We start from the raw sequence: 25,855 nt of genomic DNA, 5'->3' as shown, positions 1-25,855 counted from the left end.
CCTGCTCGATCAATCTCTCCACCATTCCTTTAAGATCTGTAATTCCTTCATCTTCAGACTGTGCCCTGCTCTCTCTCGATGCTCTACTTTCCCCTTTGGCTATTTTATTGGCTCTCTCATCCTTCCTGTGCTGATGAGCAGTCTTCACAGTCCACCCCACCCCACCAGCACAATCAACACTCTTCTAGGTGTATCTCAAAGCAACAACAAATAACAACACATCTGAACCAAACTTGTGATTCCACCTCCATAAGCCTGTCTTCCTACAAATCCCTGCCACTCCACACCCCAGTAAGCACCCAACCATCTTTCGGGGCCACTCCAGATGCACATCCTCAAAACCTTCCCAAAAGGACATGTGGTTGTGTTTCATGTGCTGTTTGTGTGTGAGTGTGCATGCCCATGGGAGATCGATCACTCGGAGGCCAACAGTCACTGGGTGTCTTCCTCAACAGTGTGCCATCTTATTTTGTAGAGTGTCTCACTGATCCTAGAGCTCAAGGGGGCTTTACAGGGGCCAGCAGCAGTGCTGAACTTTTGGTGTGTGATGGAGAACTGAACTCAGATCCCATGCATAAGCAGCAAGCACTTTATTACTGATTGAGACGTTTGTCCTTTGATGTTTTACCTCCACCGAACTGCAAGCACCAAGAGGCAAAAGCAGGCCCACCTACATCATGGACTCTGTTCGCCATGGCGCACTGTCTGGCAATAGCAAACATTCTATTATTTATTGACTGGAATTACTAAAGAACAGATATAAAATATACACGTTGGTATCTTTTTTGGCTTGTCGAGACAGGGTTTCTCTGTATAACAATCCTGGCTGTCCTGAATTTTACTTTGTAGATCAGGCTGGCCTAGAACTCACTGAGATACACCTGTCTATCTCCCAAGTGCTAGGATTAAAGACATGAACCACCACCACCCGGTCACTTTGGTGCCTCTTTAACATAAAATTCTCTTTGATCACCTCTTCAATTTTTCCTAGTTCAGTTATGCCTTTCTTTTTACTGATAAATAGTTCATTAACCCTTTGGGAACTTCATACATGTATAGAGAGTATTTTTGTTCCTATTCATCCTCTTCTCCTACTAACTCTTCCCAAATCCACTTGCATTCTCCTTCCTGACTTCATATCTTCTTTTTCTTCAATAATCCACTGATTCATCTGTCGCCTACCAGTGGCCACATCCTTAAAGAAAACTGATGCTCCTCCCCGCAACAGCCAACAACTGTTGAGATTAATTCAAGAAACAGAAGGTCCAAAACATCAACAGCAACCAGGCTCCGCTGAAACCATGCAATGCCAGGCATACTTCAGGAAAAGATCTTACAGTGCTGAGTGTAAGCAATAACCCTTTCCACCCTGGACTACAGTTAGTCGGTGTACCTTTTCTGCCTTTTTTCCTTGGCATCATCTCTCGGGGAAGTCTTCTCCAGTCTATGCGTACAAAAGAAAGAATAGAAAAATCTGAGTTTCCTTGGTGGCTTTGGACTTAATTATTAAAAAGAACATGATGGCAGCTGCTCAAGCCAAGACAGGAAAATCCCTTAGTGTCTGGTCGTACAGAGTGAGTCTGGAACATAACACTGGTCGTACAGAGTGAGTCTGGAACATAACAAAACAAATACAAACAGAACGGACAGCAACAGTTTCTCCTGTAAAGGAAAGGAGTGCATCAAACAGCTAGGAAATGTTGATATAAAGTGTCCTGGAAAGAAATCTCATGGAAATTCCTTGTGAATGTTAATACCAAGGTCACAACGGTCTTTGTTAAACATTATCTGACTACTTTGTATTTTGTAAGTTATCTGTTAATATATATATATAGTAGCATTTTTTCAAAAGTTAAGGGATGCAGTCAACTCAATACATACAAAGTAAATTTTAACAATATTTGAAAACATGTAAATTCTCTCCAATAAATGACTTTCAGCTGCACTAACTAAATAATTCCTTTAATTATCAACTTTCTTTTAATTTTGTGGATGGTGCTAGAAACTGAACTTGAGGCTTCATAGGACCTCAAATGTGCTAGGCAAGTATTTTACAATCCTTAACCCCGTTTTTAAATTTTTTTTTAAAATGTGTAGCCCAGGCTGGCCTCGAACTTGTGATCCTCCTGCCTCTGTCTCCTTCAGCAAAGTCTACCAGTGTGCGCCACCACAACTGGCTCGTTTTTCATTTTTAATAATAGTAGTAAATATAAAACTAAAGCTATATGAATACAGATGTATAGGTGCTAGAGAGATGGTTCAGTGGTAAGAGCACTTCCTGTTTTCCCAGAGGACCTGAGTTGAGTTTCTAGCACCCACGCTGGGTTGCTCACAGACATCTGTAACTCTGATGCCCTATACAGCCTCCTATGTCACCTAGACACACATGGTGTAAACACGCACACACAACACAAATACACAAATATATTAAAACATTTGAAACATTCAAAAAAGATGTAAAGAAACTGTCTGCTAATAAAGAAATGTCAGTGTATCTGTACAAACTTTCATCATCCTACCTGCAGTGATAAATTCTGTTTTGAATATATTTTAATTTGAAACCACCCAGACCACAAGAAAGCATGCAAAAAGAATGATTTGGGAGAAGGTTTCCACCCTCGTCCCACATCTTAAGCTCAACCAGTAAAGCGTGCACTCTGCTCGGGAAATCAGTGATGCAGCGGAGGACATCGGCACACCTCCTGAGTGCAGTTTCCATAAACACTACTCTAGGAGATACCGAAGGACGAAGGCCTGAGTGACTGAGGTCTGTGTAAGAGGCCATGGCATGTTATTCCAATTTTATGGCAACTGTTTTCTGTTTACAAAATCGTCTGATTGAATGACGTTTCTTCTAAAGCCCTCTCCATCCTGTTGATTGTGATACTTCAGAAAGCTAAGACAAGCCATTAGGCATGTTTCTATTGAAACAGGATGCTAGCAGCTAAAACATCCCCTCAAATAACAGAAAGACTCGTGAGTTTGGGTTAAAATACCCTTCAGGTTGGGTGTTTACTTTCTCCTTAAAAAGTCTCAAAGCCGGGCCGGGCGGTGGTGGCGCACGCCTTTAATCCCAGCACTCGGGAGGCAGAGGCAGGCGGATCTCTGTGAGTTCGAGACCAGCCTGGTCTACAAGAGCTAGTTCCAGGACAGGCTCCAAAACCACAGAGAAACCCTGTCTCGAAAAAACCAAAAAAAAAAAAAGTCTCAAAGCCGGAACACGTTAGGAACCTCATTTGGTGAGGGTACTCATAGACCATGGAGGAACATTTAAATCAGCACCCAGCACCACACTAAACTGTCTGAGATAAACCAGGCCAGGGGCAGACACAGAAGGTCAAAGGTCGCCTGGGATACACGAGACCCTGTCAACAAAACAGGGCAAAAAACCGAAAATCCAAAAGGCTGGGCTGGTGTGGTAAAGCACTGCAGGGAGAGCACTCAGGGAGCTGAGGCAGGAGGATCAGGAGTTCTAGGCTGACAGGGACTACATAGGGTAAATGCTGTCTCAACAAACAAGAACACTCTAAACCAAGTACTTCCTGGTATTACAAATAAAAATTGTGATTGTGGCTAATGAAAATCTAGCTGGTAAGTTCTATTTTTTATATATGAATATATATGTGTGTGTATATATGTAGGTATATATGCATGCATAGTATATATTTTATGTGTATACTATATATACATAACATATATTTTCTATGTATATTATGCACACATATATACACACTACAAAACACATTTCAGGATATTCTTGTTACAGTATCAGGGTCTTAGTTTCCAAATGATTTTCATTACTAATTAATTACAGAAGGGGAAAAAGACTCTACTTTCCTTCAGTTAAAAACAAAGAAAACACCTAAGAACTTAATATATTTTTTGTGGTCTTTAAGAAGTACTTTAAGGGGCTGGAGAGATGGCTCAGTAGTTAAGAGCACTTGCTTCCCATCCAAAGTTCGGTTTCAAGCCACGCCAGGAGGCTCACAAGCACCCAGAAGTCCTGTGACACCAGCTCCAGGACATCTGACTCCTTCCTGCCTCTGCGGGCACCCTCACAAACATGGCACACACACAGATACATACATAAATAAAGTAGGATGACTCTTTTGAAAAAGTATTTTAACATGGTCTGTTTTACAGTACCTGGGATCCATTCCTCTTTGTATATCTTCATATATCTTTTACTGTACCTTTCAATATCATCTAGGGTGACAAAAGAAAAAGCAATTATTAGAAACATAAAAACATACGCCATTCTTCAAAATAACTTAAATCACCAGTCTTTTATTTTCCTATATTTCTTACATTTGTAAATTACATATGTAACAGAACCAACATTGACAAATTCAATTGGAATAACATGGTTACAAATATGGCAAGAGCCACGGCGGGCTAAGGAGAGATGCCAATCTTGAACCTGGCTCTCGAAACGAGACAACCTGCCTAGCTTGGAATTAGGAGGCCATTCCCGGACACTCAGCATCTTCTATGTGCCTGTGCTACTGGCCTCCAGCCCCCGTATTTAAACTTGGTCTAACTATCGGCAGGGCTAATGGCTCACCTCCAGCATTTCATATATGCAGAATCAGGTTGCGAGGTTCCTGAATGGGCAACTTTTCACAAGGGGAAGAAGGGTAGAGAAAGGAAAGCTGGGCACAGCGCGAGGCTACCTGTTCGGAGAATGAAGTGTAGCGACTCTGAGCCTTCCACAAAGCACTAAAAGAAGCCCTACAGATACCATCGGAACTTGCCAGCGTCAGCGGAGCCATGGCTGTGTCCTGCTTCTAATTTGTCAGCTTTGCCACACAATGCTTTTAATAGCCCTAGCCTGCCCACAAGCAACACAAGTTGGTAAAGAGAGCCATAGCACAGACGTTTGAAAGCATGGCTCACCATAATGAGCTCAGACTGCAGGAAACTGACTGTAATGACATACTGCTATACCCACAGATCAGAGCCTCACTCAACCCACACCAGAAAAGGCTCTTCTTGAACTATATAAGAAACAGCACAAAGACCCATAATTGGATAATGTGAAAGCCAGAGACGGACAGGGATGCGTGCACAGACACACAGACACACACAGACACATGCACACACATACACAGACACACACACACACACACACACACACACACACACACACAGAAACACATACTTTGGAGCCTCAGTCCTGACTGGGATGTCTTCAGCATCTGCCCTCAGCTCAGATAAAGATAAGGAAAAGAACAGAAAGATTGGAAGAACCAGAGGTGGTGAATGACTCCGAGCAAACAATGTCTTCCAGACAGAGCAGACTGGTGCATGTATGAACTCACAGACTGTGGCAGCACACGCAGAGCCTAGACAGGTTCAAAACACATGGGGTTCCAGGCTGAAGAGTGGGAAGTGGACATAGGATCCCAGCCTGAACCAAGAAAATATTCACAATTGCTACCTACTAGCAAAGGGAAAAATCAATTTTCTCCTGTGGAGTCTCACTAGGTATATGAACCCTACTCCAAGGCAGGCCCCATACCCAGGAGTGGCTGGCAAAACAAAATGTTCTCATTGGTACTTCTGTATACTGTTTTGTTTTAACATTTTTGGTCTTACTGATCTTTCACCTGTTTATTATAATTATTCTTTTGTGTCTTTGTGGGAGTTTTTCTGTTTCTTGCCTTGTTTGGCTTTAGTTTGGTTTGGTTTCTTGGTTGTTGGGGGTTTTGTGAGAGGGAGAAAGAAAGAACATAACGTTGAGAAGACAGAGAAGTGGTGAGGGGCTGGGAGGAGTAGGGGAAGAGAAAAAACAAAATGTATAAAAACTTAATCCAAATAATCCAGTTAAAAACGAAGTACAGATCTACACAGAATTCTCAAGAAAAGACTCTCAAATGACAGAGTAATACTTAAGGAGATGTTCAACACTCTTAGCTATCAGAGAAACACAAATCAAAATGACTCTGAGGTTCCATTTTACACCTGTCAGAATGGCTAAGATCAAAAACACTGATGACAGCTTACGCTGGAGAGGATGTGGAGTAAGGGGAGTACTCCTCCATGGCTGGTGGGAGGGCACACTTGTACAGCTACTTTGGAAATCAAAATGGTGGTTTCTCTGAAAATTGGGAATCAACCTATCTCAAAACCCAGCAATACCACTCTTGGGCATATACCCAAAGGATGCACACTCATACCACAAGGTCACTTACTCAACTATGTTCATAGCATGTTATTCATAATAGCCAGAACCTGGAAACCTTTCAACTGAAGAACGGATAAAGAAACGTGGTACAACTGTACAAGGGAGGATTACTCAGCTGTTGAAAACAATGGCACGAGGAGACCTGAAGACAAATGAATAGCACAAAAAGAAAAATCATCCTGAGTGAGGTAACCCAAGCCCAGAAAGACAAGCATGGTATGTACTCACTCATAAATGGATATTAGCTGTAAAGGATAACCAGGCTACAATCCACAGACCCAGAGAGGAGAGCCCAAAGCAGGGGGTGAGGGGGAGTAGGGACTCAAGGATTTCCCTAGGAAGGGGAAATAGAAGAGATCTCCTGGGGGCAGGTGGGGATAGGAAGAGGAGAGATATGGTCTGGGAGTGGATAAAGGAGAGGATACTAAAAGAGGTTATGGGGGGATTTGGGGGTGAGGCAGAAACCTAGTGCAAAAGAAACTCCCAGAAATTTACAAGGACAACCCCAGCTCAGACTCCTAGCAATAGTGGATAGGCAGCCTGAACTGGTCATCTCCTGTAATCAAATTGGTGACAACTCTAATTGTCATCAGAGAGCCTCCATCCAGTAACTGATGCACCCATAGCCAAGCACTGGGCTGAGCTCCAGGATTCTGCTGAAAAGAGGAAAGATCAGATCGTTCAAACCAAAGGGGTCAAGGTCATCACTAGGGGACAACAGAAACAGCTAACCTGAGCTCAGGAGCACGCAGACTCTGGACCATTAGCTAGGGAGCCTAATGGGGCTGACCTAGGCCTTCTATATATGGATAGTTTGGTCTTCTTGTGAAACTCCTTGAGATCTCTGAGTTCGAGACCAGTATGGTTTACAAAGTGAGTTCTAGAACAGGCGGGACTGTTGCACAAAGAAACCCTGTCTCAAAAGACCAAATAACAACAACAACAGCAACAAATAAACAAACAAAAAATCCCAAAGGACTTTGATGGCTCACACTTTTAATAAATGAGGAATGATGTCTATGATGTCTATTGTCGTCTTCTTCTTCTTCTTCTTCTTCTTCTTCTTCTTCTTCTTCTCCTTTTTTTTTTTTTTTACTTAAAATGACACCCACGAGTGACCAATACTTTTAAAAATTGCATATAATCTACTTCTGTTTGCTCACTGTCTCTGTCTTTGGTTTTGACTTCAGCATTTCTCCATTTACAAATCAGAGGATAAATTTTGGTGCATAAACATCAAAAAGAAAAAATAAGGTCACATGTATTTAAATGAACAAGATAATCAACTTACTATAAATTCTCTGATGATATGTATCCTTCTTAAAGATTTACTCCATAGCCAAGAGGACAACTATATGTTTTTCCTTTGGTTCACTTTCTTACTTAGCTTCTTTGGGATCACCAATTGTAGACTCCGTGACCCTTGTTTATGGCTAGAAACCAATTATGAGTGAGTACATCCCATATTCATCTTTTTGGGTCTGGGTTACCTCACTCAGGATAGTGTTTTCTATTTCCATCCATTTGCATGCAAAATCCGCGAAGTCATTGTTTTTTACCGCAGCGTAGTACTCTAATGTGTAGATATTCCACACTTTCTTCATCATGGGAAGTAGACAAAATGGCCGGGGAGAAAATTGAGATCTTGGGGGTGGGGTGGAATGGGGGTAAGGGGAGATGGGGAGAGAAAAGGGAGAAGGGGAGAATGGGGGAAACTTGGGGAAAAAGGAGGATTGGGATAAAGGAAGGTTGGATAGGGGAGCACGGAAGCACAATTCTTAGTTAAGGGAGCCACCTTAGAGTTGGCAAGAGACTTGAACCTAGAGTGGCTCCCAGATGCCCAAGCCAAGGTCCCCAGTTAGTTCCTTGGGCAGTTGAGGATAGGGAACCTGAAATGACCCTATCCTATAGCAATACTGACGAATATCTTGCATATCATCATAGAACCTTCATCTGGTGATGGATGGAGATAGAGACAGAGACCCACTCTGGAGCACTGGACTGAGCTCCCAAGGTCCCAATGAGGAGCAGAAGGAGGAAGAACATGAGCAAAGAAGTCGGGACCACGAGGGGTGCACCCACCCACTGAGACAGTGGAGCTGATCTATTGGGAGCTCACCAAGGCCAGCTGGACTGTGACTGAAAAAGCATGGGATAAAACTGGACTCTCTGAGCATGGCCAACAATGAGGGCTGATGAGAACCCAAGGACAATGGCACGGGGTTTTGAACCTACGTAATGTGCTGGCTTTGTGGGAGCCTAGCCAGTTTGGATGTTCACCTTCCTAGAAATGGACGGAGAGGGGAGGACCTAGGTCTTACCACAGGGCAGGGAACCCTGACTGCTCTTTGGACTGGAGAGGGAGAGGGAGAGGAGTGGGGGGAGGGGGAGAAGGGTGGGAGGAGGGGGAGAAGGGGGGGAGGAGGGGGAGGGAAATGGGAGGCTGGGAGGAGGTGGAAACTTGTTTTTTTTTTTCTCCTTTTTTCAATAAAAAAATGAAAAAAAAAAGATTTACTCCATAAGGAAGGCATATTTTCTCTTTAATTCCTAAAGAATTAAACTGTTATATTCAATGATTTTTATATCTGAAATAATCCACCTGAGGTCTTGTCACCTGAAGACTCAGTCTGTGATTCTGCTCAGACACTTTGCCTACCATCAGGTCCAAGGGGCTTCCACCCATCTGAGCACTCACTTCTGACTCATCTACTATTGTAAGACATCTTCCTATGTAACTTTTATTCTTCTCAGCTTTACTAAGAGAAAGCAAAATTTTGAAATAAATTTTATTCAATGGGTGTTAAAATAAAAAGATGAAAGTTTCTGCAAAAGATGAAAATATGAAATTTCTTTCATATTTTCTTTAAAACTGATGATATGGTAGTGCATGTCTTTAGCTACAGCACTTGGGAGAAAGATGGTAGAGTTCTGTGAGTCTGAGGCCATCTTGGTCAATATAGCAAGTCAGAGATACATAATGAGATCATATTTCAAAAACACAAAACAAAACAAAAAAAACCAATGAAACACACAAAAATAATCCCTGGTGTAATACTTTGATTGACATAAAAGTAAAACTAAGAGATGCATGCTGTAGAATAATCATTCTGTACATTGTGTAAATTAGGCTGTGATTGGTTTAATAAAGAAGTTGACTAGCCAATAGCTGGGCAGGATAAAGTTAGGTGTAAAAAACAGACTAAGGACACTGGGAAGGAGCGGGGAGTAAGAGGAGACACAGAGAGAAAACAGGGGTGCAAGATGATAAGAGAGGCAAAACCACATGGCAGAATGCAGATTACTAGAAATGGAAAGATACATAGTATGTTCTTTGACTCATGCCTTTCTCCAGCATCCTATGTCATACGCTCAGTTATCAATGGCAGAACCACCGTGCTGGCACACAGCGTTAGGTGCTAGCTGTGGTTTCAGGCATCCTCTGGGGTCTTGGAACATGAACAGAGAGGAGATTGATGTGCTGTGTGTGCTCCTACACACACACGAATGCATCTTATTTAAAACTGCACTTGAACTGCAGTGCTTTTAAAAGCGTACCATATCAGGAAAGAGAAGTGGATCGGACGATATAGAAAGCTTTATTTCTATCAATTTGGAAAAATCCTATATAGAATTTTCTTATGGGATTAAGCAAGTAAGTATGAATCTTTTTATGTTTTATTACATAGTTACCAAGAATAAAGTACCCCTTGGTCCTGATTCAAACCATTCACTCCCACAGACTAATAACCTGTTCTTAATGACTGTGGTGGTTTGGATGTGAATGGCCCAACAGGCCCACAGGTTTGAAGGCTTGGTCTCCAGGTGGTGGAACTCTGGAAAGGATTAGGAGGTGTGACCTTGTTGGAGAAAGTGAGCTCTCAGCTACTGCTCCAGCACTGTACCTGATTGGCTACCACCACACTGATCATGGCCAAACTCTCTGAAACTATAAGCAAGCCCATAATAAAATGCTTTCTTGTAAGTGACCTTGCTTCTGGTGTCTTCTCACAGCGACAGAACAGTAACTAAGACAATGAACCTCTCCTAAAAGACTCATAAAACTAACTGTTTGAATGAGCTGATATGCTTTTCAGTTAGGCATGCATTTTAATAATCACATATCCCATTAGCTAAACATGTCTCTTATCTAAAGAAAAGTCAAATTTTAATAGGATTGAAGTATATCATGCATTGCTAATTTTCAAAACAAAATAGGTATTAGTTATTTTTAAAAAAAATAAAATCTAATTTTATTTTTAAAGCCAGACAAAAGAATACAACCGAATCAAGAAAGTAAGAAATAAATCTCTATTATTGAGGTAACATTTATCAAACTATTATATACACTCAAGCAGATAAGTCACCAAAATAAAACTTGTCCAATGTGCTTCTTATAAAGATATGTAGTAACAAATGGTGATATTTTACTTGTGATCCAACAAATAAAGCTTGCCTGAAGATCAGAGTACAGAGCTAGGCCACTAGTTAGCCACAGAAGCCAGGCAGTGGTGGGCACTCCTTTAATACAGCACTCAGGAGGCAGAGGCAGCCGACGGCTCTGTGAGTTCAAGGCCATCCTTGGCTACCGTGAGATTGATCTAGTCTAAAAGAGAAACAGAGCCAGGTAGTGGTGGCTCACACGTTTAATCCCAGTACTTGGGAATCACATGCCTTTAATCTCAGCAGAAGGAAAACAGAGACATGGCTGGGTGGAGAGAGGAATATGAGGTGGGAGGAGACATGAGCTCAGGCATTCAGTGTAAGGACTTGTAGAGACAGGACCTCCCATTCAGTGTGAGGACTTTGTAGAGGTAAGAACTAGTGGCTGACTGCTCTGTTTCTCTGATCTTTCAGCTTTCACTCCCTAATACCGACACTGGGTTTTTAATATTAGGACCAATTAGAATTGGTGCTACAATAACATCATCTATACATTTCCTTTTTGACTCAACTAATATAAATTTCTAGGAAAGAAAAAGAGAGAGAGAGAAAGCAGCTTTAACACTAATGGCATAAGCTGATACTATACGAATTTCTCATGGCTTAATGATGTTGTTTTAAGAACCCAAAGACGATATTGATCTCTCCAGCAATCAATACACCTTTATTGTGCTTAGGAGGTGCTCATAAGCAAGCTCACTTCCTCCAAAACCACTTCCCATTTCTAGTCTAAGACGGCTGTGCCTTCTCACAGTGCAATTCCTCCTCTGTGCCCTCGGCATCAAGAATAAACACACATTTGATATTTTATGTCATCAGGATATAAGAAATAAAGCAAACATCAGGTATTTTTTAGCCTAAACTGTCAATAATCAGAGACATCCATTAAAAAGTTATGTACAGTGGCAACAATCATAGCATTGCACTGCTAGGCAAAAACAAACACATACATAAATAAATAAGGAAGAAACACTTCATTCTGACAGCAGGAAGTAGTAATAATTAGTGTTTTATCCACATAATGGAATAACATAACCATTAGGCCATATTGTCTAAGACTGCTACCGTTGTAAAAGGCTGATATTGCATTATAAAGAGAAGACAGAGTATTATGAACAAGTTTGCACAGAGAAACTCTTGGAAGAGGAAAATACAGTAAGATATAAATGTCCTTTCTGAGATCTCTGTTAAGTCAATTTTTAATTAGGTGTCATCTATTAGCAGCAAACAGCCTCACGAGGAGCCCGATACGTACCTTGCTTTTCTTCAGGTGCTTCAATAAAATAAGGCATTCGTTTCACTGTTTCTCGCAACTCCTGCTTCAAGGCCAACATGTAATCTTCATCCTCTCCTGTTTTCAGGGGCACTGGCTTGTAATCTGTATCCTATTTAAATTAGGAGACAAAGCCTATTTAAATAAACTAAGAATTTTAGTATTTTTTATCCACATTCTAGATAATGTTGCTCTTATTGAAAGACTACGCTCCATGAGAGCTAAACTTTACCATCAACTAAAAAAACTACTGAGCGTATGTCTAGCCAGGTGGAGTTGGTCACTCTGGTTATCTTGGCACTTGGGAGGCTAGGGCAGAATACTGCTTCCAACTCAAGGCCAACCTGGGCTACAGAGTGAGTCCCAGGACAGCACAGGAAACAATGTAAACTGTCTCATTTTAAAGAAAACAAAATAATAAAGACGTTGAACTTCTATGATCTAACTCTTTAGCCCATTTCCTACTTCACTTTTATTTCAGAGGTAGGAAAAAGATTCTGTAATACAATATTTACATGCATGTGCTGGTGTGAAAATATGATCAAATGTATACATTCATTATGAAGTGGCCCCCAGCATACATGATAAAGATGCACACGGTTTGAGAGGATAAAGATACAGTATGTCTCCAAAGATGGATTCTGAATCTATTCAGGCTTTCAAAACTATTTCTTGGGCAACTACTGTATACGAGACAACAGAACTTACGTCCTGAGGAAGGAAGACACAATTAAATACACAAGAGGTACAATAAGTTTCAGACCATAAAAACAAATACAAAGAGAGCAGAGGACATGACACGGGGCTGGTGGTGGCTAATCTGCACAGGGTAAGCAGGCACAACTTCTTGGGGAAGTCATAGTTGGACAGAGATATGGACAAAATCAATCAGCTACTCATGCAAAGAAAATAGATTGTTACAGATAGGGATTCCAGAGGGGAAGGGGTCCAGCCCAGTTGGTACTTGAGAAAGACAGTGATAAGAAAGGCTGGGACATGAGGAAGGCAAGGGCAGGCACAGCCTTCCGGCCAGAAGAAAATGATGCCATATGCTAACCTTCCCAGTGCTTAGAGCTAATCTCACACCCAGTAGCCTTATTTTGAAGTTAGTCACTGTACTGAGATATTAGGCCTACACCTAAGATACTTTTCTCTGTTTTCAAGCCATGATGAATATTAAAAATAAAATATGAAGAGCAAAAAGCATAACAGGACACAGGTGCTATAAAGGGGAAGGTGTTCCTTCACCTAGGGAGAGAAGAGAGGGTGCTATAGAGGGAGAGGGGAAGGGAGAGATAAATGACACTAAGGATGCTGGGAAAAGCCACGAGGAACCATTATTATTATGCATGTGTGTGCTGGAGTTACAGTATGCAGGACAAAATATTCCCCACAAGAGCCATGGACTAAAAAGACCCAGTGTTAGGTGTGGGTTAGCCTCTTTGAGTCACTGGTCGGGGTGTCCAAGACACTCTCAAAACAACATAGGCTACTGTGCCACTGCCTTCATTGCCTCCCAGAACTTTAAGGTGCTGAGGACACCACCTGGAAGCCCCTGCCCGAGGATTTGCTCCTGCGGTACTGGAGGGTGCCATGAGACCTGGCAAAGGAGAACGGCCATCAGCAGTCCTACCCAGATGAACAACATGAACAACAATGACTGGCCCGGCAGAAGGATATCCTCAATGCTGTAGGAGTAGCACTGTTAACTTGGGGCTGACCAACAGTTGTCCAACCGGACGTAAGGCCCATTCAGCAGAAGGAAATTCATCCCTGACACTGCAAACCTAGCCAACTATTCAAGGCTGAGGAGGTCCGTGACCCTAGAGAAAACCTACTACAGTCAGTTCCCTTGACTAATATAATTTGTAACTGTATTCTAAATACAAAAATCCTGACACCCACAAGTGAATGTAGCTCTTCCCACAGAAGCTCCTCTCTGCAGCACACAGAGGTGCTTACAACGATCCACCACTGGTCAAAATGCAGTGTGAGAGACCACAGGTGCCCATCTGGTACACCAAAAACACAAACTCTACGTCTAGCCTCAGAGGACATCACACCGAGTGAGGGGGCCGATTCAAGAGCCAGTTAGATCATGGGATGCAAGACAGTGTCTTCCAGAGAGGGCAGAAGTCGAATCCCTGAAATCTCAGCAGTATGGTGGGTCAAGACAGCTCCACACAATGTCAACAGCAGCTGACATGCCAAGCTGGGTGGGGGAATTCCAAAGCTGGCCATCCCCAGCTCTAGATAAAGAGCTATAGTCTCCAATCGCTGCAGAGAGAGGGAAAACCAGTTTTCTCCAAGAACAAGGCTTCTACTAGGTTATCTAATATCTAGTAGTCAGTCCTAACCCATGTACATACAAGCAATACTAAATGGATCCAGGAGGCTGTGTGTGTATGTAAACATGTTATATATATATTATTGTGCACAGAAAGTGTATATGTGTAACAATAATATTTATAGCAGAGTAACGAATTTGAGAGGGAATTAGGAGAAATATGGGAGGAGCTGGAGGAGTGAAAATGATTTAAGTACAGTATTCACACATACAATTCTCAAAAATCTAAAATATTTAATATTATTTTTAAAAAGTATCTGTTTCTGTGAGTGTCTAGAACAAGGATCCACCTATCCAGGGTTCTCTACACCATAAGTCCTTCAAGAAAGGACTTCTCCATCTAAAACAGGAAAGGTTAATGCAGGGAATTACTAAGAGCATCTCTGGTTGGTCTGCTTTGAGCAGCAGCATACACACATCTGAAAATGTAAGCCACTGCTTTCAATCAGACATCAGCCATTATGTTGTTTGTTTGTTTTGTTTTTGTTTCCGAGATAGGGTTTCTCTGTAGCTTTAGAGGCTGTCCTGGAACTAGCTCTTATAGACCAGGCTGGCCTCGAACTCACAGAGATCCACCTGCCTCTGCCTCCCGAGTGCTGGGATTAAAGGCGTGCATCACCACTGCCGCCCAGTTTATGTTGTTAAATTTAGAAGCAATCCCTAAAGTAGTAGAAATGTTTCTGTTCCGAGAAAGTAGCAAAATCCAAAGAGACTGCAATAAAGCAAAGATACAACAGCAATAAACTTGAATGAGACAAAAGTGGTATAATAATAAGGGGCAAAATTGTTTTCTTTTTTTTTTTTTTTTTTTGGTTTTTCGAGACAGGGTTTCTCTGTGGTTTTGGAGCCTGTCCTGGAACTAGCTCTTGTAGACCAGGCTGGTCTCGAACTCACAGAGATCCGCCTGCCTCTGCCTCCCGAGTGCTGGGATTAAAGGCGTGCGCCACCACCGCCCGGCAGCAAAATTGTTTTCTACAAATACAAAATATGAAGAAAATCATTGTACACATCATAAAAGTACTTAAAATATTATTTTAGCAATTAGAATATATTAATAACACAGTAGAATAATTCTTAGTTCACACTGTACTCATTGTGTTTATGGAAAGGTATATATAGTTTTGCTTTCTGTATTTTAAAAAATCAGTCTGAAAACTCGGACAGGTTCTAAGCAAAACCAGTTGTTTGAGTACAAGATAGATGCAACATAGTCTTTTATCCTTAGACACGAGGATATCGTGACACTAGTGTGTATTCAAGCCCTAAACCCCTAAAATATGCAAAAATACATTGTGAAAAGCAAGCTGTCGTTACACTTACAGGAAACAGTGGTGGTGGCTTCAACACGACATCAGGCAACTTATCCCCTCTGCTGAAGCCAACAGCCTCAATATTAAAGGTATAGGCAGCTCGTCCTCTTCCTTTATTACCAGCCATCAGAACCGATGACAGCAGACGTGTGGGCAAACAAAAGAATGGACAAACCCTGAAAGACAGGGTTAAACGGTAAGATTTACTGAATCACCCATCAAAGAAAAGAAGCACTTTAAAGCAGACAGGATTTCTCTGTAGCTTTTGGAGCCTTTCCTGAAACCAGCTCTTGTAGACCAGGCTGGCCTAGAACTCACAGAGATCTGCTTGCCTCTGCCTCCCAAGTGCTGGAATCAAAGGCGTGCGCCACCACTGCCAGCCTCAAAGTACTTTTTAACTGGGTGCAAGAGTCTATGCAGAAGAGGAGGCAGCGAAACAAAGAGAAAATTAGAAATTAGAAGAGGCCACGGGGATGGATGACCCCAAAGAAAAACTGTCTTTCACGTGCAATAGGACTCATGCAAATATGAACTCAGACTGTAGCAGCGCACACAGGGCTTATACAGGCTCAGACTAGATCGGGTTCCATCAGGACAGAGGGATATAGACACAAGACAACAAAGAAATCAAGAAGATACAGCCCCCACCCCTAACCAAGAAGCCACCGACAAAATACATTTGATACATGCTTGCAAAGGAAAAATTAGTTTTCTCCAGTGGAGTCTCACTGGATACATTAACCACCTTTCTGGGTAGGCCCCATGCCCAGGAGTAGCTAGTCAACATAAAATGAGCTCAAACCTTTAAGTTTTTTTTTTTTTTTTAGAATTTTTGTTTCATATTGGTTTGTGAAGTTTTGTTTGGTCTTCTGCTTGTATATTTGGTGTCTGTTTTTGTGAAGCGTTTTATGTGTGTTTCTTGTTTTTTGCTTTTATTTATTTATTTATTTTTTTTAAAGAAAGAGAGCAAGTGGGAGAGAACCAGAGTGGTGGTGGTGCAGCCTTTAATCCCACCACTTGGGAGACAGAGTCTGGCAGATAGACCTCTGTGAGTTCTAGACCTCTACAGAGTTCCAAGACAGCTGGCGCTACGTCGTGAAACCCTGTCTTGAAAGGAACTCAGGACCACGAGGGGTGCACCCACACACTAAGACAATGGGGATGTTCTATTGGGATCTCACCAAGGCCAGCTGGCCTAGGTCTGAAAAAGCATGGGATAAATCCGGACTAGCTGAACATAGCAGACAATGAGGAATACTGAGAATTCAAGAACAATTGCAGTGGGTTTTTGACCCTACTGCACGTACTGGCTTTGTGGGAGCCTAGGCAGTTTGAATGCACACCTTACGAGACCTGGATAGAGGTGGGCAGTCCTTGGGCTTCCCACAGGTCAGGGAACCCTGATTGCTCTTTGAGCAGATGAGGGAGGGGGACTTGATCGGGGGAGGGGGAGGGAAATGGGAAGCGGTTGTGGGGACGAGGCAGAAATCCTTAATAAATAAATAAATTAAAAAAAAAAAGAAAGGGCATGGAGTTGGTGCGTGGAGAGGATCTAGTAGGAGCTGGAGGAAGGGAAAAGTGTCATTACAATATATTGTACGAGAAAGAATTTTATTAAAAAGAAATGTGGATAGGAGCAAGTGAGTAAGATGGGGGAACTTTTCACATGTTCATCACTGTGTAGAGAGGAAGACTAAACTTCACTCAAGTCCACAGGACAGGGCTGGCCCTGGGTCTTCTTTGGGATGGTAGAAATACTCAGTTAACTGTAAGGTTCCCTCCATCTATCTACGGTTTGATAACAGGACAGACAAAGAGACAGAAGAGAAGGAGGAGGAGATGGAGGGGAAGTATGTGTGTGTAAACGTGTGTGGGAGGGGTTCATTCTCCCACGCAGACATGTGCGCAGGGGGAGGCTGACATCACGCTGGACATCTGACTTAGTTGCTTCTCTACCTTATCTGAGACAAGATTTCTCACAGAACCTGCAGCTTGAGACTGGCTGGTCTGTAAGCCCCATTCCCAGGCACTCAAGTTACGACATGTACCACTAGTGTGCAAAACCTGATTCCTAAACTGTGGCTTATGGCCCTTTACTGGGTTGTGGAACTGTGTGTGTCTAAAAAACTTGGCAATAATAAAAGTTTCGGAATGATCAACAACCAAAAATTTACTAAAAAAAAATATACTCTGTAATGAGCCCTCACCTGGTGTCACTTCAGCCTTGGCACTGAAGGAAACACACACATGTGGCGTCGTGCAGGCCCTCCCATCACACAAGGCAGGCAGTCACTGCCTGAGACACCGCAGCTCAGACTTGGAGCTACTGTGTGCTGTTTATAGAAACATAATAGAAGCAAAGACCTTCAATATTTTACAAAGACTTCCACTGTTTTCTATTCATTCTTCAGCATGTATCAAAAACCACAAAATTTGACTTTAAAAACGGTGATTTGAATTGCTGACTCGTGCGTCATAAAAACTTGCTTACTGGTTCTAGGCTTGGGACTAGGACAGAATTTCCAATAATTCCAGAAAAGGCTCCCAGACATTTCTGCCAGTTTGTTTTCCTTGTGTGAAACCACTTTTCCAGCACTAATGATCATAAAATTGAGTGACAGAGAAACTCTGAAAATCTCAGGAGATGCTTTATGTCCCACAATATCAAACTCTCAGCAGGATTTAGTTCTTCTCACAGCCACGTCCAGCTGAGTAGTAGTCATATTTGCTTTCGTATTGAATGGTAAAAATATGAGCATGCGGGCTGGAGAGATGGCTCAGAGGTTAAGAGCACTGATTGCTCTTACAGAGGTCCTGAGTTCAATTCCCAGCAACCACATGGTGGCTCACAGCCATCTATAATGAGATCTGGTGCCCTCTTCTGGCATACAAACATACATGGAAGGAATGTTGTATATATAATAAATAAATAAATCTTTAAAAAAAAATATATGAGCATGCCAAGTAAGTCACCTTTCTCACAATCACGTGGCCAACAGCGTTCCGCACAGATGCTCTTCCAAACCAGGTCTCCTGTCAGGATGCCAAGACTACAAATGCTAGTCCTGGCTTTGTGACATTAATGATAAGGGAAGGCCTCCAAAAATAAACAAGGTGCTAGCTACTTCTTCGTATTGTCTGAGTATAATGTAATAGCCTGGCTGAAACGCCTGGAAATCTAAACTTTTATCGTGGGGCCAACATAAAAAGAATTCAACCCCGGCAGTCACTGTCTAATGACCTGGGATTAATTAATGCCGAGACACTTGGAGCAGTAATTTCTCAACAGTGCAGGTGACAGCAGCCTCATTCAGGTAAGCGCTGAAAATGCAAACTGTAGGTCCTACTGCAAAGAAAAAGCGAGGAGGAAGGAGAGAGGAGAGGAATGAGAGGGAGTGGTCACAGCTCTAGGGGCTGGCTTCAGTGTGTGGCTTAAATTTGTATCTTTAGACAGCCTCAAGGTAGTTCTGATGCATGTAAAAGGTTGTGAATCACAGAAACCCTCGATCAAGATGTGAAGATTAGGCAAGAGTGGTCTGAAAATCTAACCAGATGACTACAACACAGAGGATATGTTGAGGATACTGGGAGGATGCTCCAGGGGATACCTGATCAGCAGTTCAGTTAAAACACAGCTGCGCCTGTCCAGAAGCCCCACCTCTGAGGTCTGAAGTTATATTAATTACACTCAGTGACTTTAGTTCTCAAGCAGCAATTATGTAATAACTGTGACCTGCCACACATCTGGATCACAGGATGCCACAGACCAACCTGTTAATTCATTTACAGGAAATAAGCAGAATCAAATAACTGCAGCTTCTTAAAGGCTCTGCGGCTGTCAGAGTTAATGATTTCATATGTCTATGGCTGTAGTTACATGCAGAAAAATCAAATCAGCGGGGAAATACTGTTTCCTCTCTTTTGTGAATTGCTCAAGCAGTCTTGGACTTACTATAATGGCTGAAGCCGAGAACATTTTTAGAAACAATTTTACATTGCATGTTTTCGAAATTCATCATTATACATATGTTCTTTACTACTTAATATTTGCCTACGTCAGTGCCTGAACATTAAAAAATGATTATATAAGCCTGCTTCCATCGTTGCAGAGTTCAATTACCTTCCACAAGTCTATGCACATATACACAGGTGGGACAGGCAGCTTCGTTGACTCCCATGGACCTACCGATCATTCCGTTTCAGGAGCTACCAATATGTGACTAATCACTTCTCCATGCTCTCCCAGTCCTGTGACGTGGGTTATTTAAAAACTCTTCCTTATGCATATTCTCTGAGAGTTACATGAGAAAAAAAATATGATAAACCATTGTGGAAATCAGTGTGGAGGTTTCTCAATAGAAAGAAAAAGAACGTAGTACGCACCAATCATAGCCTCCTAGGCATACACCCAAAGGACGACCACAAAGATACCTGTACATCCATGCGTATTCCACGTCTATTCACAGTAGCAAGAACACGGAACAAGACCAAATGTCCATCAACAGTCTAGCTGTCCATCCACAATGAAAGTAATAAAGATGCAGTCCATATGCACAACCATAAAGAAAAATAAAATTATAAAATTTGAGGGAAATGTATATTACTGGAATGTATATTACTTATATTACTTGAGGTAGCCCAGGATGGAAAAGACCAAAACTGTTTGTAGTCTCATGTGCAGATCCTGCCTTCTGACTTTCTGTTAATGTGTATTTGTGAAGCAGTAAGTAGTCAGAGGTCAGGAAACTCCAAAGGGGCCCATGAGGAAGAAGAAAGGAAGCCTTGAGGGAGAGGTTGGGACAGAAGAATACACGTGGAACAGTGGAAGGGGGAGAAGAGGCAGTGGAGAGTCTGGGGATGGGGAGCAGAAGATGAAGGACCAACCAAAACTCAGTATGTATGAAAATACTATCAGGAAATGAGCTAATTTATGAGCTAATTAAAAATTTTAAACCCACATACTATCACACGCAGAACTGTCACGGTTCCTTACATGTAATCAGCATCCAAACCTCCTCACCCACTACCCGAGTGGCTTTACAATTCTGTTCACATGGCATTGGAATGACGTGTCTCCTACATCTCCTTCCAGTTGTAAAGCTTTCCGTGTTCTGTTTTCCTTGCTACTTACTTCTGGAGAAGACTCGGTTGCTGTCCTGTAAAGCACGTGCCACCAGAACATGAAGGTACAAGCAAATGCTTGCGTTCTGAGGCAGCTGGTCTTGAGCGGGGCCTAAGGACTTTCTGCCACACATTCCCAGAGACGCCACTGCATCTGAGCACAACGCAAAATTAGCAACAGCTTCCCGCATTCTGGGTGTGAAGGACCCCATACCTAAGTACTTTAATGCACCACTCTGAGCACTGTCTCCGATGAGCAGGTAAATTAGAGGCTCACTCAGATTTTGGACTGACTTTTGTTGCTAGCACATTTAAGAAATACTGTTTTTCTCATTATATCATAGCAATACACATTTAATCGCTCTCCTGGTGGCAGTCAGGAGAGTTAGTTACTATTGGTCTGTCTTGCTTAGTAGAGGACGCTTATCACTTGCACCGAATTGTCTAGATCTACTATTCCATTATAGATTACAAAATGCTGATATGCAATTTTTTAGAGGGCTGTCGACTTGAATGATACATGTTTTTTTTTTTTATCATTTTTGCTGATTGAAATTCTACTAGGAATTAATTTTTCTCATACACCAGTTACCTTAAAGACAAAGTCAGTTCATGAAATTCATCTTTACACTGAAGTTCATTCCATCTGTCTGCTGTAGAAGAGGGGTAATCCATCCAAACGGCCTCACTGCAGTTGCTGAGTCACTCAAACATGCTGAGTCTACAAAAAGCTGGTATTTCAAGTAAGGCAACCGCTGAGTAAGAGCTTCACAGTTTTACTCTATGGAACAGCTGGAGGGGCCCAACAGGCATGGCCAGTCGAGAATCTGTCGCCAATTAAAGATTAAGAACAAGTCTAGGCAATGTTCCCCAAGCCCGCCTGATCACAGGAATTAACTGGGAGACATAAAACAGGCTACTGGGAACAACTGGTTCTCAACCTAATAAACCAGTATTTTTTGAGTTGGGCTCTGGAAACAGTTTGGAATATTCTCTCCAAGAGAGTATCTCAGCTAACACAGTTTAATGAAATATCCCCCCCCACCAAATACGCTTTGCAGACTCGACCTTCCTATCTTTATCATGTCGTCATTATGCAATTATCATAACACTAAATGTAACCTGTGGAAATTCAATCCTTGCTCTTGAGACACCTTCGTTACTAGACATACTGGCCACTATGCACCGTTCTGTTCGGTTTGGCGATCCGCACATGGTACAGGTCCCGCAAACTTCCTCTGTAGCCAGGGGAAGCTCACAAGTGAGGTCTAGGCATCAGTCACTGAAATCCTTTACTTGGTTTATCCAATACATTGATCTTATTTTTTTTCCACCTGTCAGACATTTTCAGGGGAAAGTATGTTGTTCTGATGCCAGGAACTGAACTCAGGCTTCTCACACACGGCAATCATCCACTAAACTTCAGCCCTGGCCTTTTAATTTTTGTTAATTTACAGACATAATTTTTGAGGCAGACTGGACTTGAGCACTTTCTACATCCTGGCAGGTCTTGATATTCTAATATTCCTGCTTCAGCTTCCAAACTTCTTGAATGAAGAGTTTTTGTTTTCTCTACTTCCCCGTTATCCAAATCTGTTTAGAATAGCCCAATTTAACTCAGTAAATTCCTCAACTGGCACTGAACATTCTGGAAAGGTACTGAGCAGAGAGCACTAAAGCTTCAGTCACCAAGTTCTTCCTTCAAAACATCCCTTCATTTAAAATATTCTGGCATCTATATTTACTATAAGTGATCTCTCTCTCTCTCTTTCTATCTCTCTCTATCTCTCCAGGGTCTCACTCACTATTCAGCCCTGGCTAAACTAAGAATCACAGTAGATTAAATCTCCCATTTTATAGAAGAGTTCAAAGGTTATTTGATAGTCTCAATCAATTCATACCAAAGCAGGAGTAGTTCTCAGGAAATCCTTTCAATGTCCGATCTATATTTTATTTCTGGAAGCATGTGTCTAAACTAATTGATAATCATTTTAATCCCAGAGATGGAGAATCAATGAGGGAAATTAGTAACTGCCAAAAGTTCTGAATTTTCAGATTTCATTTTATATGTGTGTATGTGTACATGATTGTAGGTGCCTGTAGAGGTCAGATCGAAAGTCTACCCTAATTAACTCTAAATACAATCTTCTGAAAGAGTGTAAACTAATCTCTGCAGTTTGTCCTAGTGTAGTGAGCTGCGTGTAGCCACATCTGATAATCATCTCCTAATATTGGCTAAGACCTGACTCCTATTATGGCTAAGGCCTGATCACGCAATGATTGTCAGCTGCTTGCATATGCGTGAACCTATGGGCAGTGCCCACCTGGCAATCCGGGGTTGGCAGCCTGTGCCTTTTTAAGGGCTGGGAGAGGTTTGCCCGGGGACAGAGGGGAAGAGAAAGAGGAGAGAGAGATACAATTGTTAAAAAAAAGGTCCTGAGGGCTGGAGAGATGGCTCAGTGGTTAAGAGCATTGCCTACTCTTTCAAAGGTCCTGAGTTCAATTCCCGGCAACCACATGGTGGCTCACAACCATCTGGAATGAGGTCTGGTGCCCTCTTCTGGCCTGCAGACATACACACAGAGAGAATATTGTATACATAATAAATAAATAAATAAATATTTTTTTTAAAAAAAGGGCCTGAATAAACTGCTAGCAGGAAGAGCTCTGGGTGTTGCATCATCCTTGCGGGACAAGGCTGAACGTGACATCCTAGGTTCAAACTGTCACGAGTTATGATTGTGACTTAAACATACTGTCCTCAGGCTGGAGAGATGGCTCAGTGGTAAAGAGCACTGGCTGCTCTTCTAGAGGTCCTGAGTTCAATTCCCAGCAACTACATGATGGCTCACACTTATCTGTAATGAAGTCTGGTGCCCTCTTCTGGCCTGCAGGCATACACGCAGGCAGAACACTACTCATAATAAATAAATAGTTTTTTAAAAAAAAGTACTGTCCTCATGTTGTACACGGCCTTACACATTTAGCTAGATGAATAAATGTCCAAGGGCAGGCAACAGAAACCAGGCCACAGTAACTTTGAAAAACTCGCAACTTGCTCTAGTCAAGAGCCTGACTCATTCCGCCCTGGCTGTTCCTCTGCTCCCCTAGCAGAAGACTCCTAGTTCTGCGTTCCCTGTTCTTGTCCTTTAACTTCTGCATTAGCTTGGGCCTTCAGCATCTCCCATCTGACCCTCCAACATAGACTGCTCAAGTTCAGGTTCTGATTTTCAGTCCGCTTCCTAGTCATTTTAGAAGGCAGATCTTTACAATCCTGATGTACCACCCTTTTCGTTCAACAGAGCTTAGGACACTTCTGCCTCTCACCAAGTAACTGTTGGTTCTTGTGTGTCTCCCCAGGGAGGGTCTTCCATCAGCTACTGGAGTCTTCATTGAGAGCCCTCTGTGTCAAGGCATTCTCTGTGTTGGAAATACAGAGGGAATAAATAACACCCCTGCTCTAATGGCGTTCAGTCAACAGGCAAGATATAGCTTAGCCAGACCTTCAAGAGACTGGTAGGTGGTACGGAATAAAAGCAAGAAACAGGCCAGAAAGGCCAGTTGAAGAAGTCCTGCCTCATTCGGTAATACCCGTGTGTAAATCTAACAAAGATGAGAAGCAAAGTCATACTGAAAAGTAGAAAAAGAGAGCCGCTGGGAACTGCAGCCTGGCATAAGCCAAATAATTATGGGCGAATTATTGCTGAGCTCATGGCCAAGTAATGATATTGTACTATTTTACCTAGTGGCTTCCGTCTGCAGGGAAGCATCAAGTACAGGAGGCACTGTGCCTCTCTGCTGACAACGTCTTCTTTAAGGCTGCTGTAGTCATTCAACAGTCCCTCCTCGTAGCATCCGATTTCTGCGTCCATGTTGCCTTATATTACAAGTATTTGTATACCAATATTAGCTTCCTCTTTTCGGGACAGGATTTCTTAGTAGCTATGGAGCCAGTCCTGGAATTCACTCTGTAGACCAGGCTGGCCTTGAACTCACAGAGATCTGCCTGCCTCACCTGAGTGCTGGGATTAAAGGCGAGCACCACCATTGCCCAGCACTTCCTCAGATTCTTAAGAACTCAAATAAGACTTTATGAAATATAGCTTTCTGTTCATCACGCATCATTTAGTGCTAAGAGTGGTTCCAATTGCATAGCTGAATAACTTCTACTTAGATGAGATTAGCAAAATACTGAAAGGAGCAGCAACCTGCTTGCATTCCCACCCTGCTACATTCCCAGGAGTATAGGAAGAACACACCCTCCCTCCAGGAAAGTGTATTAGGAGATGCCACAGTAAGCATTTTCCTAATTATCCTTTATAATGCTGTCCCATGAGTCTGTACTTTTTGAGGGTTCGTCAACTTCTCAAGAGAATTTCTGAACCCTAAATAAATGCAGCTAGCAGGGCTTGCGGGGGGGGGGCGGGGGCGGGCACAAGGACTTCATGTTAGAAGTGGGGGCGATTTCAGTGGCCGGCAAGGCCACACCCAGTCATTATCCACTTCTCCTGTCGCCTCAAAGTGCTCCACCCTTCATTAGCTATGTTTTGCTATCTCTGCTCTCTTCAAAGAGCAAAGAACCGCGCAAAACCTGACGGGGATTTAGAGCTGTTTAAAGAAGAATCCCTTCAACAACCCCTTGGCCCATTATCAAGGGTGACAAACAGTTAAGAAAACAGAAGCGGAGTGGTATGCCCTTAACAGCAATCTGCAGACAAACCAGTGCCAACCCGGAGGATCACTTGATTTGCTAAATTCTTCTGTAGTATCCTCAAGAGCATAAACTCTTCTACTTCACTGAGAACACCCCCAAGAGGAGACTAGAGATCTGGCTACCAAGACGTTAAAGGGTTTGGAAGGCAGCAGTATGCTTTGGAGAGGTAAGGTTCCTCTCCCAAGTCACTCCAGAGGTTTGCTGAATTTGGGCTCGGGATGCCGGTCCACCACGTTCTCCACGTGCCCTCATCAACTCCTTTCTATCTCTTCACCTCCAGCCCAATCCCGGACAGCTTTCTATTACCTGCTCACTTAGTCTCGAGGCTTGGGCACGCTGTGCAGCCGAGGTGGCGGGGATGCGGGTGGTCGGGCCAGTCAAGAACCACGGATTCCACTTCTCCAGCAGGGCGCACGGTGCTGCACACGCGGCCCCAGCGCTCTGCGAGCCCACTAGGAACCCC

At 42.6% G+C, this 25,855-nt stretch overlaps 1 protein-coding gene across 2 annotated transcripts in view; it reads right to left on the bottom strand.

The window, feature by feature from the left end:
- The window catches only part of Polr3g (RNA polymerase III subunit G), a 37,680-nt gene extending 11,856 nt beyond the window's left edge, over positions 1–25,824 (bottom strand). For both annotated transcript variants that reach the window (XM_041663627.1, XM_041663628.1), the window contains exons 1-5: positions 25,699–25,824; positions 15,568–15,733; positions 11,883–12,012; positions 4,147–4,206; positions 1,394–1,444 (exon numbers count right to left, since the gene is read on the bottom strand). In XM_041663627.1, the coding sequence (XP_041519561.1) occupies positions 1,394–1,444; positions 4,147–4,206; positions 11,883–12,012; positions 15,568–15,684 (358 nt within the window). In that variant the 5' untranslated portion in view covers positions 15,685–15,733; positions 25,699–25,824. The remainder of the gene's footprint in view (positions 1–1,393; positions 1,445–4,146; positions 4,207–11,882; positions 12,013–15,567; positions 15,734–25,698) is intronic.
- Between the last annotated feature and the right edge of the window lie 31 nt (positions 25,825–25,855).

The sequence above is a fragment of the Microtus oregoni genome, unplaced genomic scaffold (assembly GCF_018167655.1).
Source record: "Microtus oregoni isolate MIOR12 unplaced genomic scaffold, Mior012 000014F_ref0000157, whole genome shotgun sequence".
In the NCBI taxonomy this organism is placed as follows: domain Eukaryota; kingdom Metazoa; phylum Chordata; class Mammalia; order Rodentia; family Cricetidae; genus Microtus; species Microtus oregoni.
Note: the sequence above shows the minus strand (reverse complement) of the source record. Positions and strands in the feature narration are given on the sequence as shown.